At 60.3% G+C, this 18875-nt stretch overlaps 3 protein-coding genes across 3 annotated transcripts in view; all 3 read left to right on the plus strand.

The window, feature by feature from the left end:
• The window catches only part of ICAM3 (intercellular adhesion molecule 3), a 9618-nt gene extending 8089 nt beyond the window's left edge, over positions 1-1529 (plus strand). Inside the window, exons 3-6 of the mRNA XM_045290350.1 lie at positions 37-321; positions 612-866; positions 994-1242; positions 1326-1529. Coding sequence (XP_045146285.1) covers positions 153-321; positions 612-866; positions 994-1242; positions 1326-1519 — 867 coding nt within the window. The 5' untranslated portion in view covers positions 37-152 and the 3' untranslated portion in view covers positions 1520-1529. The remainder of the gene's footprint in view (positions 1-36; positions 322-611; positions 867-993; positions 1243-1325) is intronic.
• A 410-nt stretch (positions 1530-1939) lies between these two features.
• RAVER1 (ribonucleoprotein, PTB binding 1) lies at positions 1940-13466 on the plus strand. The gene is made up of 13 exons (XM_004716805.2): positions 1940-2173; positions 3730-3796; positions 5713-6182; positions 8612-8803; positions 8884-9004; positions 9128-9222; positions 9802-9889; positions 10075-10280; positions 10377-10652; positions 11282-11356; positions 11719-11850; positions 12055-12138; positions 12228-13466. The coding sequence occupies exons 1-13, from the start codon at positions 1955-1957 to the stop codon at positions 12372-12374; spliced, it is 2172 nt and encodes a 723-aa protein (XP_004716862.2). The 5' UTR covers positions 1940-1954; the 3' UTR covers positions 12375-13466.
• A 240-nt stretch (positions 13467-13706) lies between these two features.
• On the plus strand, positions 13707-18838 carry FDX2 (ferredoxin 2). Its single transcript, XM_004716806.2, has 5 exons — positions 13707-13851; positions 13932-13989; positions 14174-14280; positions 18263-18350; positions 18441-18838. Exons 1-5 carry the CDS (start codon positions 13707-13709, stop codon positions 18595-18597), a joined length of 555 nt encoding a protein of 184 aa, XP_004716863.1. The 3' UTR covers positions 18598-18838.
• Positions 18839-18875: the final 37 nt, after the last annotated feature.

The following is an 18875-nucleotide window of genomic DNA, read 5'->3' on the forward strand; positions in this document are numbered from 1 at the left end:
ATGTCAGCTCAGCTCACATCCCCCTCTACTCCCCAGCCCTGCCAGAGACCCGGCCGATCCTCACCACCCCCCGGATCCTGGAGGTGGGCAGAGAGACCACCGTGACCTGCACCTTGGAAGGGGTGTTCCCAGTCTGGGAGGCCCAGGTCTACATGGCGCTGGGGGGCCAGATGCTGAACCCCAGGATCATGAGCCACGGAGACACTCTCAAGGCCACAGCAACGGCCACAGCACTGGAGGCACAGGAAGACGCCCAGATGTCCTGCAACGTGACCTTGGGCGGCGAGAGCCGAGAGATCCTGGAGCAAGTGACCTTGTACAGTAAGAGGGGGCGTGGCAGAATAAAGGCAGATGAGGTCCAGGTGGCTGCAAAGAGGTCTAAATTGACCTTTAAAAAGATGCTGCACGGTGTGGGGACTTGAATAACCTTTAACAGCTCTAGCGTCCTAAATTTGGCAAGGGTTCACAGGAGGGGGAAGACAGGAAGGGAATGGGCCTTAGGAGCTGAAAGACGGGGTCTGAGAACCCCAAGAGGGGCAGAGCTGATGCGGGAGTGGTTGACCGATATCAGGGGCATGGTCACCAGACTCCACGACAATGTCCACTCTTAGGTTTCTTCGGGCCCATCCTGAACCTGAGCCATGCTACCGCCCACGAGGGGACCATGGTGACTGTGATCTGTGTGGCCGGGCCCCAAGTTCAAGTTACATTGGATGGGGCTCCGATCCCAGGGATGGGACTGCCGGCCCAGCTTCAGCTGAACGCCTCAGAGAGCGATGATGGGCGCAACTTCTCCTGCAAAGCCAGGCTTCGGGTGGGCGGAGAAACCCTACTCAAGAACCGGAGTGTCCAGTTGCATGTCCTGTGTGAGTTGGTGACCCTTACCTTTGATCCCTGGGGGTGTGGTCCCTTCCTGACCTAGATACTTGGCCCCTACGCCACTATTGTGCTTTGGGTATTGTGGGTGTGTCTGAGGACATGGTTGTCCCCCAGACGGTCCCAGAATTGACGGGACCCAGTGCCCCCAGCACGTGACATGGAAAGTTAAAAGCCGCCAGGTCCTGTGGTGCCAGGCTCGGGGCAACCCAACTCCTACGCTGCAGTGTTCACAAGAAAGCTCCAGTCTCCGTGTGCCTGTGGGAACTCCAATCACCGTCACCTCAAAACATAACGGCACCTACCAATGCCAGGCTGTCAGCCCCCTGGGCAGTACTACCATGAAGGTGGTGCTAGAAGTTCGGGGTAAGCTGAGGCAGGGCTGTGGGTCTGGATGGGCAGGGGCAGGAGGACCTGGGCTCGCTTTCACTCCAAGCTTCTCTGCACAGATCGGAATGGCCGTTCCGTCACCATCGCCTTGGTGGTGTTGGGGGTCTTGGGCCTGGTGACTGTCTCGGCGGCATTGCTATACATCTACTGCGGAAAGAAGCAGAGCGGCATCTACCATGTGAGGAACGGGGGCACTTCGCTGCCCCTCACGACTAGGCAGCCCCAAAGGCTAGCAGAGGAGGAGACGTCCTGAGCTTCGGGCCTCCTGCACTTCGCTGCCCCTCACGACTAGGCAGCCCCAAAGGCTAGCAGAGGAGGAGACGTCCTGAGCTTCGGGCCTCCTGCATCCCCCAAGTCAAAGACCCCCCGGGCTGCTGGCTGCGTCCCCCGAAAGCACAATCAATAAAAGCCTTCAACTCCGGAGTCAGTGGCTTGATTCTACAGGCGCCCTGGGGCTCTCCTCACTCGCTGCGCGTTCTAAGCAGCTTTGATTGACGGATGAGGGCGCAACCTGTGGCGCTCAGACCGGGCTAGAACGCCGCGAGGTCGGCTGCGTCTTAGCCAATGGACTGAGGGCTTTGGCAGGGAGGCGGGGCTTCCCTCAGCCAATCGGCGCGTGCGCCCACGTTGCCGCTCTATGCCGCTCCTCCCCGCCTCGTTGGTCCCAGAAGGCGCCGGGCTTCCCAAGATGGCGGCCGACGTGTCCGTTACTCACCGGCCCCCGCTGAGCCCGGAGGCTGAGGCCGAAACGGAGGCCGGCGATGCTTCGGAGCGCCGGGTGGCCGAGGAGGAGCTGCCGCCGCTGGATCCGGAGGAGATCCGGAAACGCCTGGAACACACTGAGCGCCAGTTCCGTAACCGCCGCAAGATACTGATCCGGGGCCTCCCCGGGGACGTGACCAACCAGGTAGGGGGGCGGGGGGCACGGGGTGGGAGCGTGGCGGGAAATACCACCCTGCGCGTGCGCGCGGGTGGGGCGGGGGATAAGGCACCGCGAGCCCCGGCGTGGGTGGGACTGCCAGCGGGAGGGTCCTAGCGCGGGCTCCGCGCGGGGGTCGGGAGCGACCAAGTTGTGGTGGGGGGCGGTGATGGAGGGAGGAATCAAGACGAGGCGCCCACGGGATGTTGCTAAGGCGACCACTAGGCTTCTACCCCCAAACAACCGAAGGGGGCGGGGAGCTGGTGGGGGCGGGAAGCCTGAGCCAGTGAGGGGGGTGGGCCAGTGAGGGGCCACTTGTGAACCGGCAGTTCCGTCTGGAACGCGTGGGAACCCACTTGCTCCCACCGCGGAGTGCGCTTTCCCCGCTTCTCCCGCCACCTTAGCGTGGCGGGACCTGGTCCCTGGAAGTTTCCCGTCTCCCTGGAGTCCGCCCCTTCCCTCTCAAGCATTTACGCACGCCTGTCCGAGCCAGATCCGGAAGTTGGCGGTGGGGGAAGGGGCTGACTCCCTTCCCTCAGTGCATGGGGAATTCTCTTGGAAAAAGGCATTTCCAGTCTCCAGGACCTGCGGGACAGGGGGCCCTGTGTTCTGCAGAGCCCCGTCCCCCCAGGGTGATCCCAAAGGCAGTAGCGCCCTTCAACAGGTCTCCCAGGAGCAGGGCGGCTTTTATGCTCTTTGGACCCAGAGAGGTGGAATCCAGTTTGCCCTACCCTGGTGAAAGTACTTCCTCCCCACCCCGGGCACTTAAGCCCTCCAGTACACCTGCCGCGGGTCTGGCCACAGGTGGGCCCGCCTTTGACTGGTGGAGCCGCAGGCGTGTTGGAGGGGCCTGAAGCGGGGACAGACCTCCGTAGGCACAGGCTGGCTGGTTTCCCGTGCCAGCCCTCCCACTGCCACCATCTCGGCTGGGAACACGCTGTTTCACTGGCATTAGCGCCTCGCCCTCGCAGCTGGCTATTGAGAGGCCCACTGGTGCCAGCGGGCGGCACATGGCGCCTCAGGGTGTGAGCTTACCAATAAGCTAGTGAGTCTAGAACAGGGCTCCCCACTCAGGTAGCCCCAGGTGGCATTCCTGCCACCCTGCTTTTGTGCCCAGCACCAGGACCTGCAAGCAAGTTCTATCACTTTCTCGTCTCTGTTTCCTCATCTACCAAATGGGTTTGTTCATCTAACTCGGAGGGATCTGGGAAAGGTGGAGCGTTTTTCTTGCAAGTCGAGGTTCAGCCAACTTAAATGACTTTGCTGGGAGTGGGCATTCAGCTCAGACCTACCTGACTCTCTTCCCAGTCTGGTGGTCTGGTTAAGTGTGCCCGCAGGCCCTGAGCCCGAGCCTGGCCACAGGAGGGCCTGGGCAAGTGGCTGCCTGAGCTGTTTCTACGCTTGTGAGAGGTGGAAGTGGAGGCGGTCACTGTGCTGCCTCCAGCACAGGTCATAGCGGGTGCTGTGGTCGCACCGGGAGCATTTAGTTAGTGGCACCCACACCCACCCACCATGACTCCATTTTTTGGCTTTTGTCCCCGCAGGAAGTGCATGACCTGCTCAGCGACTATGAGCTCAAGTACTGTTTTGTGGACAAGTACAAAGGGACAGGTTTGTGGGGCTCAGAGGTGGGTGGGTGCTGGGAAGAGGATGACCACCACCCCCGAAAGCTGGGAGGGTCCTGGACCAGTTTTTCCCCTCCTAAGATCCAACCCAGCATCACCCCCAGGTCAGCACAGAAGGCTACCCCTACCTGCCTCTGGTCACATGCCTCCTTGATGTTCGTATTCCAGGCTCCCCAGCCTGATAGTGGGGCTTTGAGCTCCCCTGTGCTATGTCCCTTGTCTTCACCGCAGTAACGCCGCAGCGCTCTCACCTCTGTTGCTCTCCCCCTGCCGTCTCTGCCTGGCTTGCAGTCCCCCATCTAGCCTGCTGCCTCCACCAGTGTGCCTGTCCGCCCCAACCAGCCCCCATCCAACAGTCAGGCTCCTTGATCTGACTGGTCCGAGCTCTCCAGAGAATCCACCTGAGGCACCACCTCTCGTGACTTTGTGAGGCTGTGTCCCAGCCTCACCAACTGCTTGTGCGCACAAGGTTCCAGACTGTTCCCTGTGCCACCCCCTTTAGCTGTTTGTGTCCCACAGTGACAGGGCTAGGTGGCTTCCCACAGTGCCCTGGGTACCACCTCCCAGGCTGCTGTTGTGGGCTCAGCAGACAGGCACCTGCCCCGAGGGCCAGCTCTGCTGACTAGGGAAGTCCTCCGTGGACAGGTGCCTGCCTGTATCTATTGAGATTAGATCTTCCAGGGGGCCTTGGTTTTCTGACGGTCACATGGTTGGAAGGCCCTCGAGACCTGGCTGACTGGGAGGCAGGTTGGGGCAGTGCTTCAAAGGCTGGGCCCCTGGAGGCGATCAGGCCTGACTTCTCGTCCTAGTCTGGCCTTCTGCGGTGACAGGCGAGTGGTTCCTTTCCTGAGCCTCTGTCCTTCAACGGTCCCACCTACCTGCTCCGGCTGAAATCGGGCTACCTGGCACGGAGTAGGTACTTGGCAGACTGGGAGGGCAGCATATGGGCTGAACACCTAGGGCTGTTTGTCAGGCATGAGAGACTTCATTCAGCTCGTGTCGTTTTTTGGACAGAGGTGTGTTCGTCACAAGCTGGGGACGGGGGTGGGGGCTGAATGGTTGCCAGTCGGCCGGCAGTTGCAAGCCCAGCAGTTCTTCGGGAGAGACAGGCTTTCTCCTCTGGGGCTGCTAGTCGGCAGTAACTCAGTGGGTGCTGGAGACACAGCTGTGACCCCGGCAGGTGATCAGGTCAGGGGGCAGGAGGTTTTGCACACAGGTGGGGGGCCAGCCTGGCGTGGTTCCAGCCTGCGTTGGCTGGTGTGACAGCGACCTGCTGGGGTGAGGTGGTCAGAGGCCCCTAGAGTGCCTGGTGCTTTGGGTGTCACTTTGAAAGCTCTGTGTGGCTTTGGGCGCAGTGAGACAGACTGAGGCAGGCTCCCAGGGGGTACAGGGGATCTCAGTAGCCAGCCTGCCCAGAGTCCAGGTCTTCTGCAACACTAACCCCCCCCCAACCCGTGGGAGATTGATCCAGTGGTCTCAAGGAGTGGCAGTGACAGCTGTTAAATTGCCACTGTACCCCAAATTTATTGAGCTCAGCTGTTAAATTGCCACTGTACCCCAAATTTATTGAGCTCAGCTCAATACCCACCTGAACGGTAAGTCAACTGAGGCAACTTACCTAGGCAAGGGCTGGGACTTCAGCCCAGAGCCCGCTGGCCACAGGCTTCTGAACCTTGATGCCACAGTGAGCTGATGTCACACACCAGGAACACCTGTGGCTCATGAGAACACCTGGAGCTTGTTTCCGAGGCCACGAGCCTGGCGGAGGGCCTGGAGCAGCCCTGGAACCGGCCAGCGCGCCTGGCTGTTAAGGGCGTAGGGTCCCTGGGTCTGTGGTTCTGCCGTGTGGGCATGTTGCTGTCCCCCCACCCCCCGTTGATCCTTGCACCCCTCCTCCCACAGCCTTCGTGACGCTGCTGAACGGGGCGCAGGCTGAGGCCGCCATCAGCGCCTTCCATCAGACTCGCCTCCGGGAGCGGGAGCTGTCTGTGCAGCTGCAGCCCACGGACGCGCTGCTCTGCGTGGCCAACCTGCCGCCCAGCCTGACGCAGCAGCAGTTCGAGGAGCTGGTGCGGCCCTTTGGCAGCCTAGAGCGCTGCTTCCTGGTCTACAGCGAGCGCTCGGGCCACTCCAAGGGCTACGGCTTCGCCGAGTACATGAAGAAGGACTCCGCCGCCCGCGCCAAGTCTGACCTGCTGGGCAAGCCGCTGGGCCCGCGCACCCTCTATGTGCACTGGACCGACGCAGGCCAGCTGACCCCTGCCCTTCTCCACTCCCGCTGCCTCTGTGTCGACCACCTGCCTCCCGGCTTCAGTGACGCAGACCCCCTGCACAGGGCGCTCTCGGCCATCCACACCCCCACCTTCTGCCAGGTGAGCTCAGTGCAGGGGCTGGGGGTGTGGTGCCAGGTTCAGAGGACCCAAGGGGACTGTAGGGGGTATCATTCACCTGCTCTGGCCACCTAGTGCCCTTGTCAGGAAAGCCAGGATGTGTTAGAGATGAGCCCGGTGGCGGGGGTTCTCATGTAGACCCTGCCAGCCTCAGTCTACCCCTGAGGACTCCGCAGGCAGCACTGGCTGATTGTGAAGCTCAAGGGCACCCTCAGCAGAGGTGGTTAGGCACCCCGGATCGCGGCCCTGGACTGGGAGGACCCCAGGCCACTGTTCCTCAGGGTCCTTTCTGAGCCTTGGGTTCTCTCCCTGCCTGCTCTCCTCCAAGCCTGTCCACCCTCACCCCTCCGGGGTTAGCTCAACAAGGCGGTCATTTAGCCACCCATCGGCACTCTGTACAAAGGGTTAGCACGAACCGAAAGGTTGGGGGTTCAGGCCTGCTCAGGGGCACCTCAGAAGACACCTTTAATGTCTGCTTCTGGAAAAAACACCTGTCTTCGAAGTCCCACGGAGCACAGTTCTGCCCAGGGCTGACGTTAAGTTGGAGTCAACTGTGCGTAGGACAGAGACAGCAGGTAACATGCGGTGAGCTGAGGCCTGGGCCTGGCCCTCCTCCCCCACCCTTCCCTCGTGGCCTCATCCCGGGTCCCCGAGCAGATGCTTCTCAGCTCTCATTGTCTTGTCATGTTAGAGGCAGGTAGCCTGACGCCGAGACACAGGGGTCACGTGAGGGGCCCAGGGTTACAGTCAGGCCATGGCAGAGCCAGACTTAGAATCTGTCACCTGGCTCCAGGCCTCCAACTCCTGCACTTGTGACCTCAGGTACCCCGGGCACCTGATGTGACCCAGGACCAGGTGCCCTGGAGGCCCCCACTTGCACGTTTACCATCCTTTCATTCTGCTTCCCTTTAGTGCACAGGCCCGCCGCCCCAGGCCCCCAGCAGGGCTGCAGGACATGGTGATGAGATTAAAGGCCTCGGGGTCACGGCTGGCCAACTGGCATGTCCTTCTCGGTGCCTCAGTTTCCCCAGCTTTAAATGGGGTGACGGCTTCCTTCCTGCCATCGTTTTTCTAGTGGTCCCTGAAGTCCTGAGGCAGCCCCCTCCCCAGAGTGGACCATCACTCTAGGTGTCCCGAAAGGGATGGGCCCAGTGGAGGTCAGAACCTCAGTCCCTCTGGTCAGGGTCTGGGTGGCTTTAGATGCCCTCTCACACCTCCAAGTCTCCGGGTCCTTCTGTCCTGTGGGCCCATTGGTTCTGGTTTGTGCGCCCCCTACTTTGCATGCTTGTAGAGCAGGGCTGCATCTGGAGGGTTTTCGGTGGCTAGTGTCTCCAACAGAGGTTGCCAGCCCTTTGTTCCGAGTTGCCTGTTTGAGGGGTGGTGGGGTGGGGGTGTGTGCTGCTGGAGTGTCTGGAGAGACACTGGTTTTCTCGACGCTCGTATACATATGTGAAGAGCTTTCTGTCAGGAAGTAGTTTCCATGGGGAAGGCAGCCCAACCCAAGTCCATGGATGGGTCCCATGCTGGCACCTTGTGCCCCCTCTCTGGTCTGGCCTCGCCTTGTCCCCACTTGGTTTATCTTGGGGGTCTTTCCACTGCCAGATGGACGGGTCATCATTCCTACCAGTTAACAGTTGTGTGCAGTCCGAGTCTGACCCGTGGGGAGAGCACAGCAGAGTTGGGCTCTGTAGGGCTGTGGGATAGACCCAAGACACCAGTCTTCAGCTTGATTACCTGTTTCTGCCACCCACAGACCCCACTGGGCCTCCGCTTTAAGGGGTGGAGCCACGTATGGCCTCCTGTACAGTGCAGAGTAGCCAGGCCAGCCACGAGTCAGCCTACTGTAGTGCCAGCAGCCAAATGTCCAGAAACCCTGAGACCCATCTCCGAGCCTGTGGCAGTCACTCGTTACCAAAACGAGACGGGAACCGCCAAGGGGCTTGCTGGTCTTTGCCCTGGTGGCTTATGCAGAACCATGTCAGCCTGCCCCAGTCCCTCGGGGAGGACATGCCCCCACCCCCCTTCTAAACAACCTCAGTCCTGTAGGACTTCAGGTCCCGGCCTTCCAGCTCCAGGGCCAGGCTGACCCTCAGTGTCCCTGGCTGAGCCACAGTGGCCTGGGGATGTGCTCATGAGCTAGGCGAGCTTGGGAATCCCCATCTAAGCCCTTTGTGGCACAGTGTGAAGGCCTCCGCTCTGCCCTCTCCTGACTGTGGGCCCACTGACCCAGCCTCAGCTGCCTCCCCTGGGAAATGCGCAGGGTACTGGGGATGAATGGGGACCAGGGTGAGGGCAGGGCTCAGGACAGTGCCTCTGGGGCTCACTCCCATGGTCCGATGGAGTCCAGTCACTGATGACCCCTCACTAGGCCTGGCCCTCTGTTCCTCCCCCCCCACCCCCCTGCCCCACAGCTGGCGTATGGCCAGGATGGGCAGCTGAAGGGCTTCGCTGTGTTGGAGTACGAGACGGCTGAGGTGGCAGAGGAGGTCCAGCAGCAGGCCCACGGGCTGACCCTGGCAGGCAGCCGCCTGCGTGTCTCCTTCTGTGCGCCCGGGCCCCCAGGCCGCAGCATGCTGGCTGCGCTCATCGCTGCCCAGGCCACAGTGAGTACCCCAAGGGGGTGGTGGGAGGGGTGCGTCCCAGCCTAGGTTCTGAACTGTCTCTCACCTCCGGCCTTCCTCAGGCCCTTAATCGGGGCAAGGGGCTCCTCCCTGAGCCCAGCATCCTACAGCTGCTCCACAACCTGGGCCCATCAGCTTCCCTGCAGCTGCTGCTGAACCCAGTGCTCCACGGTGGCAAACAGGGTAAGACCCCACCCCCTGCCCTGCCCCGCCCCAGCCTCCTCACGCTGTACTGTGCCAAACGGGTGGTGGTGGAGGTCCCTGCCCATCTGGGGCCACTGCCCACTTCTCTGGGTCTCCTCCCAGGCCTCCTAGGTGCACCGCCAGCCATGCCACTGCTGAACGGGCCAGCCCTGTCCACAGCGCTGCTCCAGCTGGCCCTGCAGACCCAGGGTCAGAAGGTAACTGCCCACCGTGGACCCTGGGGCTCCTCCCCCATGCACAGCACCCGGCAGTAGCCACTTGGGGTCGCACGTGCCCTTGGCAGGGTGGACACCTGGCTTGTGATTCAGCCCTGTGCTAGGATACTCCCCTCGCCACCTCTTAGGGCAGGGCTTCCCTTCCCCCAACCTGAGCATGCTCCTGACCTGGATGGTCCAAGCTGGGCCCAAGGACTGACAACCCTACCAGGTGTGGGGCTGGGACTCCTTCTGCCAGACAGACGACAACTCTAGTTCTCAGCCACTCCACCCCACCCACACACTCCTGCCTTGAGGTGGGTGTGTCTGGTTGTAACTGAAACGGGGTGAGTGTGTGTTGTGTGCTCCGTCATTTGGCTGAAGGTCACAGTCATTGTGTGTGGGATGGCAGGCTCTGACACAGAGTGACTTTAGTCCTTATTATTCCCTGCCCGTGTCACACTAGGACCAGGGCGGGCCATGCAGCAGGCCTGGGCAGCAGTTGGCTGAGCAGACAGGCTGTGGCTGGGCTTGCTGGACAGTCATCATCCACAATGCCAACTGACTTTGCTTTGTTCCTAGAAACCTGGCATCCTAGGTGACTCTCCCCTGGGCCCCCTGCAGCCTGGAGCTCCTCCGGCCCAGCCCCTCCTTGGAGAACTGTCTGCAGGTGAGACAGAGTCTCACTGCTCATGTCCCCTGCTCAGCCCCCTTTCCTCCAGGGAGTGTCTGCTCCCAGTGGGTGGCCTTGGTCCAGGGGCCTCTTCTGCCTGCTGGTGTCCCTGCCTGGCTCTAGGATACCTGGGGGATGAGACCTTGTGCAGCTGGACCGCTGACCCCTCACCTCTTACGTAGGAGGGGCCCTGCCCCCCGAGCTGCCATCCCGGCGAGGGAAGCCGCCGCCTCTGCTGCCGTCCCTGCTGGGCCCCTCTACAAGTGACCGGGAGGCCCTGGGCCTAGCCCCACCAGCTGCCCAGCTCACTCCACCCTCCGCCTCCACGGGGCCCCGGGGCAGTGCCCTCAGAGGCCCCCAGAAAGACCCTCTGCCAACACCCCCAGGGGTAAGGCTGCGGGACACTGCACCCCCCTCTCCCAAAGCCGGGACCCCCAGCCCCCTCCCCTCTGCTGGAGCCTCACAAATACAACCCCTGGCACAGGTCTCGCTGCTGGGGGAGCCCCCTAAGGACTTCCGGATCCCCCTGAATCCTTACCTGAACCTCCACAGTCTACTCCCAGCCAGCAACCTGGCGGGTAAGGAGGCCCGAGGCTGGGGGGCTGCAGGGAGGAACCGCCGCCCAGACGAGGGCCCCTTGCCTCCCCACCCAGTCCCTGGAGGGGGCAGCAAAGCCTTCCACCTGAAGTCCCGCCTGCTCAGCACTCGTCTGCCCCCTGAGCCAGGGCTGCCTGATGGCTATGGCTTCGACTACCCCTCGGTAAGTGCCCCTCTCTACCAGAACCGGGCCAATGCCATGGCAGAGCGGGACCATGCTGGCCACAGCCCCTGTCTGCCCGAAATCTCCACGGAGTCCGCTCAGCCCTGCTTTCTATCTGCCTGCCCTGAAGCTCTGGCCTGCACCCCTCTGCCTGTCCATCTGTCTTTCTCTCAAGCAGCCTTATCTTGCTTCCCCAGAGGCTGCGCAGGCTCCTTGTTCGCACCTCTGTTCCTCCATTCCTCTTCCCGAATCAGTTACTGTCCAGGCTTCTAATCTCCTTCCAGGTTGGAAGCTGTAAGCCGTCTACCCGTAGGCCATCTCTTCCATACCCCCTTATTATTTATTTAAAATAAGAGCAACTCCCTCCTGAAACACACGCCAACGTCCATACACGGGAACTCACACAGGCAGGGCTCCCAGCTTGTACTGCCAGCCCTACGCCTGGCCCTGGTGCCGTGCCCTTTGGCATGTGGGTATATAGCTTGATTTGGTTGGCCTGGACCACCCTCTCTTGCCCCCATGCTGGCACTGAGAGGAGGGGTGGGCTACCTTGGTGGTAACCAGGCCTTGGAGAGGGAGGGAGGGGCATGCAGGCCCCAACCCACCATGCTGTCTCCACTTTTGTTCAGGACGTGGGGCCTCGGCGGCTCCTCTCCCTCCCACGAGAACCTGCTCCAGGGCCACATGGGCCCAGCCGACTCAAGGTAAGGGCCACTATGTCGTGTCCACCCCCAGCCAAGTGTCTCGGCCAGCTCCTGCTGCAGAGCAAGTCCCCCTCCCACGGTGACTGAAGACTGCAGACCTCTTAGTTCCCACCGTGCTCAGGGATGGGTGGTTCTCTGCAAATCCGATGAGCCCCATTCAAGTGGCTAGCAGACTGCTGACGGGGCCTCAGTGGGAAATGGTGCTCAGTCTCGTGCCCATGGCCTCAGGGTTCCCTGCAGACAAGGGGCGCCGCTGGCAGCATCTGGTCACCTAGTCACTGTCCTTTGGTGGAGGCACAGCAGGGGGTGGCCATGGGCATGGTGAGTGCCCTCTCCCTCACTAGACTCACCCTTCTCGGCAGATGTCCCCCCCACCCAGCAGCTTCAGTGAGCGGAGTGGCGGGGGGCCCCTCTCACACTTCTATTCCGGCTCGCCCACTTCCTACTTCACCAGTGGCCTGCAGGCCGGCCTCAAGCAGAGCCACCTCAGCAAGGTAAGGTACCTCCCAGGCTGAGGCTGTTAAAACTCCTGCCCGGGGGCTGGCCAAGGGGGCAAGTCTGGGCTCCTCTGCCCCCAGCAGTCCAGTCGGTGGGTGGGACTGGTGACAGATGAGAAAGCAGAGGCTCTGACCAGATCTAAATCAACCCCAACCCCTGTCCTCCTCGGGGCCACGAGAAATGATGTTTCTTTCTCTCAGGCGGTGGGCTCTTCTCCACTGGGCTCTGGAGACGGGCTTCTGGGCCTGAGCCCCGGGCACAATGGCCACAGCCACCTGCTGAAGGTACGGGCGGTGGGGCTGGAACACCCAGAGCTGGAGAACTGTGGCCCTGGACAGCCCCTGATCTCCCACTCCCCACCCTCTGTCTCTAGACCCCCCTTGGTGGCCAGAAGCGCAGCTTCTCCCACCTGCTGCCCTCACCGGAGCCCAGCCCAGAAGGCAGCTACGTGGGCCAGCACTCCCAGGGCCTGGGTGGCCACTACGCTGACTCCTACCTGAAGCGGAAGCGGATTTTCTGAGTGGCTGGCCGGCCCCAAGATGGTCAGGGCTTGCCCCAAGCCACTGCTGGGTTTTCTGGTGTCTGTCTGTTTTCTTTTGATGATAGAAAAATCTCCAAAAGACTCTCCTGACCAATTAGCCAGAGCCTAGGGGGGCGGGGGTGCCTGGGGACCATCCTGCACCTCTGACCTGCTCTGGACACGGAAGCCCTGCAGCCTTAAGAGAGGGCCCCAGCCTGAGCTCTCTCCCCTCCTCTGCCACTGTTGGTCTCTGGGGTCCTCCTGCCTCGTCACTGTCGAGTGCCTTGGTGGTCTCCCTGACCTCCCATGAAGATCAGAGACTGCCCCTCTTTTTTTAACTTCAACCATTGACTTTTTTTTCCTTTTCTAATTTTTAATGTTTTGGGTTTTTAGGGGGGAAAAGACAACCCCAGCTAGGACACGCTTGAGTCCCGTGTCCTCACTGTTCGGTTCAAGGCCCTGGCTCTCTCCTCCAAGTCTGTTGCAGGCAAGGGCCTGGCCTACACCCTGTCCTTGGTTCCCAACTCCTTGTCCCCATCCCCATGCCTTCTGATGCCTTAAAGCCAGGCTCCAGGCCCAACCTGTCAGAGCATCTCAGACACCAAGCTGGGAAACTTGGCTCAGGACCAAACAGCTCTGGCCTGGGGATTGGGCTGTTCTGCCCAGGGTCCCTGCCCAAGGACAGAAGGAGAGTCGAGCCTTGGTCTTGGCAAAGCCACCCTCACCTTTGCCCCCAGAGCCAACTCTCACCTACAGCGCTAGTGACACCCCTGCTGTCTGTCTGGGAGTGGCAAGCACTATGCCTAGCTCACTGAGCCCCATCTTCCCACAAGACAATTGCCACTTCTGTCCCAGGCCAGATCCCTGGAGCTGGCCTCCCATTAGCCCAGTGTCCCCAAATTATCAGTTGTATGCAGATAAACGTGCCTGTCTGCCTGAGGTGACCTGCCCCTGGCCAGTTGGCCCACCATCTCCCCACCCCACTCCACCCCCAGATTCCAACCATCTCCACTCCCGGGATGTCCTCTCCCCAACCCCTCCCTACACACCTTTGCTGAATTAAAGTTTGTAAGTAAATGGTTTTAAAGAAAACAAGGTTACCTGGCTGGTTCTTGGGAGTATATAGTTGGGTGGGAGGTCTGGGAATATGTTACAGGTCTCTGGGCGTCCGACTGGCTTGTGTCCCCAGCCCTGGGTACCCAGGTAGCCAAGTGTCAGGCGGTCACCCTGCCAGTTAAAGGCACCTGCGTTTGTATTCGCGTCATTACGGGACATTCCGCGGCGCGGGCCGGTTGTGCGCATGCTTCCTTGCTGGGTCACGTGACGCCTGTCATGGCCGCCACCGTGGCCCGGGTCGGCGTGCATACAGGCATGTTGCTGCGAGCGACCCGGGGAACCAGGTGGAGCCGACCTGAGAACTGTGCAGGGGCCCGGGAGGTGGCGACGCCGGCGACAGCCAGGGAGTTCCGGGCCACAGGTGCTCAGGGTGCTCGGGGTGGGCGGCGTTAACCCGTCTGATGCGGGCAGGGCGCGACGCCCCCCTCACCTGTTTTCCAGGCTCGCGCGCAGCGGGGGAGGAGGAAGCCGTCGGTGGCCCCGAGCAGTCCGGCGACGTGTGAGTGCGGGGGGGAGGCCTCCCCGTGCCCCCCGCCCTCGGATCGGGAGGTGGCGCCGCGCCCCGCAGCCGCTTCGCCGGACCCCTCTGGTCCCGCGCAATCTTCCTGTCCGTCAAACCCCAGCCCCTACGCCCTCCCCGGCCTTTTCCCCAATTCGGCTTCCGCACCCCCGTGTGTCTACAGGGTGAACGTGGTGTTGATAGACCGGTCAGGCCAACGGATCCCGGTGAGCGGCAGAGTCGGGGACAATGTTCTTCACCTGGCCCAGCGCCACGGGGTGGACCTGGAAGGTGGGAACCTGGCGCAGAGAATTGGGGGGGAAGCTTGTTTCCAAAAGCTGTCTTAACTCATTGCTGCACCTTCCCATCACACGTAGACCACTTTCCAAATACCCGCGGGGCCTCTCCCCAGCCCAGCTCCTGAACTTCAAGACTTAAAACTCCCGCTCTCCTGAGCCTGGGTTTCCCCTCCTTCCTTCCTTCCTTCGTTTCAGTCCTGCTGGCTCCATACTGTTCCTCCATCAGCCAGGCCCACCCCAGCCTCGGGACTTTTGCTCTTGCTTTGCCATCTGCCCCGCAGGACTTTCCCAACAGAGCTAGCGCCTTCTCGTCCTGCATGTCTCAGTATAAATGTCATCTTAACAATAACAGCCCTCTTACATTTGTTTAACTCACTGCTATGGAGCCATGACAACTCATAGCGAGTCTATAGTGTTCTATAGGAATGCCCTGTGAGTTTCGAAGCCATCTTTCTCCCTCAGAGTGGCCGGTGGTTTCAAACTGTAGACCTTTCCATGAGCAGCCCAATCCAGGCCAGCTATGCCGCTTGGGCTCCTTCCCATTCCCCCCCTTAACTTCACTGCCATCGAGTCAAAGCTGACTCATAAGTGACACCCTGTGGGCTTCCTAGACTGTCACTGTTGATGGGAGTAGAAAGCCCAGTCTTTCTCCTGTGGAGCTGCTGTTGGTTTTGAACTGCTGACCATGCAGAATACAGCCCAACACATAACCATTATGCCACCAGTTAGCTCAGCTAAAATTCTCATGCCCTGAGCAGTGTATCATTTGTGTGTGTGCTGTCCTTGGGGCACTTGTCAGCAGTCTACTGCTTCCTCCACCTCTATGCTAAGAAGCAGAGACCTACTTGCCACTCGTGTGTGGTCAGTCCTGGGTTGTAAAGAGGCCTGATGGCACTGCTGGTTAGGTGTTGGGCACCCCCCTCCCAGGGAGAAAGATGAGGCTGTCAGCTCTCGTCAAGTTTCACAGTCTCGGAAACCCCATCTAGGGTTGCTGTGAGTCAGAAGCTGCTGGATGGCAGTGGGTTTGGGTTCTTTAGTCATGGTATCTGAATGTTCAAACAAAAGCCCCTTGGTGTGGAGTTGATTCTTCGTGATTGCATCGGTGGCCCCAGAATGGACCCACCCCACAGGTTTTCCATGGCTGTGATCTCTGTGGAGGAAGTCTTGCCATCCTTGGCTCTAAGGAGCACTCTGGCCATACTTCATCCGCTTACATATTTTGGACATGGTAAAGTGGAGGGGCAGTGGAAAAGAGGATGGCCCGCAACGAGACGGACCAACACGGTGGCTGCAACAAGGGCTCAGACACAATGGTGAGGATGCCGCCATAGGAGCGGGCAGAGCTTCGTTCTGTTGTGCAGAAGGTCACTACATGACTCGGCCCCTAACAACAACTAATTTCTCCGGAAGAAGACGGCTTTCTCCTGTGGAGCAGCCGGTAGGTTCAAATCGCCAGCCTATTGGTTAGCAGGCATGCACTCCAAGCCCTGTTCAATCATCGGCTTAAGCACTTGCTAACCAAAAGGTTTTTGGTTCTAACCTGCCCGATGGCTCTGCAGAGGAAAGACCTGGTGATGTAGTCCTGCTAAGACTATAGCTAAGCTAACTCATGGAGCAGTTAAACTCTGAGCAGTATAATCGGCTCCGGGTCACCCAATTTGAACACGTTGTTGTCACTATTCTATGCTGTTGAGTCAGTTCCAACGCATAGTGACCCTGTGTACCATAGGACACGCCCCCCCCCCCCCCCCCCCCCCCTCCATCTACATCAGACTCAGAACGGCCCTTATGTTGGAGCCTTGTTGGAGGCACTGTGCGATCCATCTAGGCAAGGATCTTCCTCTTTTTCCACTGCCCCTCTGCTTTACCAAGCATGATGTCCTGCTCCAGGGATTGGTCTCTCCAGAACAACGTGTCCAAAGTACTTAAGTCTGTGAGACCACTGAGGACTGTGCTGCCTGGACTTCTTCCCAGACAGGTCTGTTTGTTCTTCTGGAAGTCCGTGGTACTTTATTAGTATTTGTTGCAGTCGTGGTAGCAGGCACTATTCTAAACATGCTAACAATTCACAGATTGGGTTTCCTGGAAACTGTGACGGGGGAGACTTCCTTTCCGATTGTAGATTGGGAAACGGAGCCCCAGGTTAAGTAGACCTGGCCCAAGGTTAAGTAAGTGGCAAAACTCGACCCCATCCATTTTCATGATTCTGTGCTGCCCTTCTCGGAATTCTGAGCGCCTACTGTGTGCCAGGCACTGTGCTGGGGGCCTGGGAGACAGCAGTACAAAACAGGCAAGACCCCTGTCAGCTTTCACCAATGCCCACCTAATAACCCACTGCCATCAAGTCGATTCCAAACTCCTGGGAGTTTCCCAGATGGATTCTGTGCAGGAATAAACAGCTTCATATTTCCCCCATGGAGCAGTTGGTGCCTTTGAACTGCCAGCGTTGCAGATAGCAGCCCACTGCTCAGCGCACCACAGTCCAGTAATTCCCCCAGTAAAGAACCGCAGGAACAGCTGGGAAGAGCAGCCTGCAGGAGAACGTACAGGGTTTGGCCCGTAGTGGGGTGGGAACCAGATCTGATCACTAAAAGATGTCGGGGTGGGGGATCAGGGCAGGCCTGCCAGGAGTTCTGTTCTGGAACCCACCAGCCCCTAGAACGGCTCCGTATCACCAGGAAGGCAGACCTTGGCTGTCAGCCCAGGGTGGGAGGCTGGGAAACAAATTTGAGAGGCACATGCTTAGGTTCAAATTTTGCGTCTTAGCAGCTGTGGGGCCCTGGGAGGACTTAGCTTCTCTGGGCCTCAGTGCCCTCGTCTAAAATGGAATGGTTTTGTTCTATCTCATCGGGTGGTGGGGAGGATGAATTGGTCTCGTGCATGTGCTTAGTGGGCAGCAAGCAGCCGGGATCCCTTCGTGACCGGACAGGCCCTGTGAGGAGGAGGCTAACAAGGTGAGAAAGGCCGACTCCTAGTAGCCCTCTAAGACAGGGTAGAACTACCCCTGTGGGTTTCCAGGATTAACTGTAAGGGAGGAAAAAGCCTCTTCTTTCTCCCTCGGAGAGACTGGTGGTTTCGAACTATACTGACTTGGTGGTTAACAGCCCAACAAGTAACTACTGTGCCACCAGAGCTGCTTTGGTGGAGAGCCCTGGGTACGACTTGGGAGTTGAAAAGTTCAGACATGTAGTCTCCAGGGAGCCAGGCAGATGAGTCACAAGAGCCCCTGGGGTGACCCTTCCAGGCACTTGGGAAGATGCTGCTGGGTCTGGAGGCTGCCCTTCCAACTCGGTCCTCATTGCAGGCCATGTCTGGGCAAGGGAGGAGAGTGGGGAGAGCCCAGCATGGTCCTCATCACTGAGGGCCAGACAGTGCTTGGGGCAGAGAGGAGAGTAGGCCTGTGCAGAACAGGCCAACCCAGAGGTCACGATGGCTGCTCAGACCCAGTAAACACTGCCCCACCATGAGTGGGGGCAGGGTGGGGAATGGAGGAACAGTCGGGTCCCCAAACCCAAGTCGTATCATGCTGTGGTGGGCAGAGCGTTTCAGGCCCAAGGAACAGATTTGAAGGCTGTGTGGTCGGGTGGAGTCAGCCCGAGAGGCCAGTAGGGAGGGGGAGGGGTGTTATCGCTGGAGGATTGTAAGCCAGGAGAGACATCTCCATTGGGCATTGACCTCCATGGGCCCAAGGGCAAGTGGGCACCAAGAAAGACAAGGGTTCTGTAGACCGAAATCCAAATTCTCTGGCCTACACCCCACCCCCGGCCCCACTGGGCGTCTGAACAAGAGGGAGGCCTGAACGTTTATGGCAGGCCTTATTCCTCCCAGCAACACTGAGGTCGTCCATGCCCCGTCTTATATCCAGCCAGGTCCTCACCTCCAGGGGAGCCCTTGGGAATCAGGACGCCCCTGCAGTGACCCAGGAGGGAAGCCTGAGCCACCCACAGTGACGCCCCTTCCTTTGCTCCCCCCAGGGGCCTGTGAGGCCTCTCTGGCCTGCTCCACCTGCCACGTGTACGTGAGCAAGGACCACCTGGATCTCCTGCCTCCACCCGACGAGAGGTGAGCTGGGGGCACCCCGTCTTTGGCTGCCCGATCCCTCCTCCGCCGGCAGTGCGTCCAGCCCGTCTCACGCCCCTCCCCGCCCCGCAGGGAAGACGACATGCTGGACCTGGCCCCCCTCCTGCAGGAGAACTCCCGGTTGGGCTGCCAGATCCTGCTGACGCGTGAGCTGGAGGGGGCCGAGTTCACCCTGCCCAAGATCACCCGGAACTTCTACGTGGACGGCCACGTCCCCAAGCCCCACTGACACGGGCAGCCGCCCGCACCGCACGCCGAGGCCCCGGGCCCCGAGCCCGAGGAAGCAGAGCCCGCCGCGCCCGGGGCAGGCCGGGAGTCGGAACCGGAACCGGAACCAGGGCCCACAGCCCCCGTGGAGGTGGGGGTGGGGCCCCCTACTGGGGCGTTCCCCCCCAAAAAAAGCCAGCCAGCGGATGGGATGCGCTGGGGGGTGGGAGCCACTTGCGGCCCCAATAAAGCTGTCGCACTGACTTGCAGCATCCGCGTGTCCTTGGGGGGCCGTGGGGC

The sequence above is a fragment of the Echinops telfairi genome, unplaced genomic scaffold (genome assembly GCF_000313985.2).
Source record: "Echinops telfairi isolate 266 unplaced genomic scaffold, ASM31398v2 ScPeMD7_36;HRSCAF=134, whole genome shotgun sequence".
Lineage (NCBI taxonomy): Eukaryota > Metazoa > Chordata > Mammalia > Afrosoricida > Tenrecidae > Echinops > Echinops telfairi.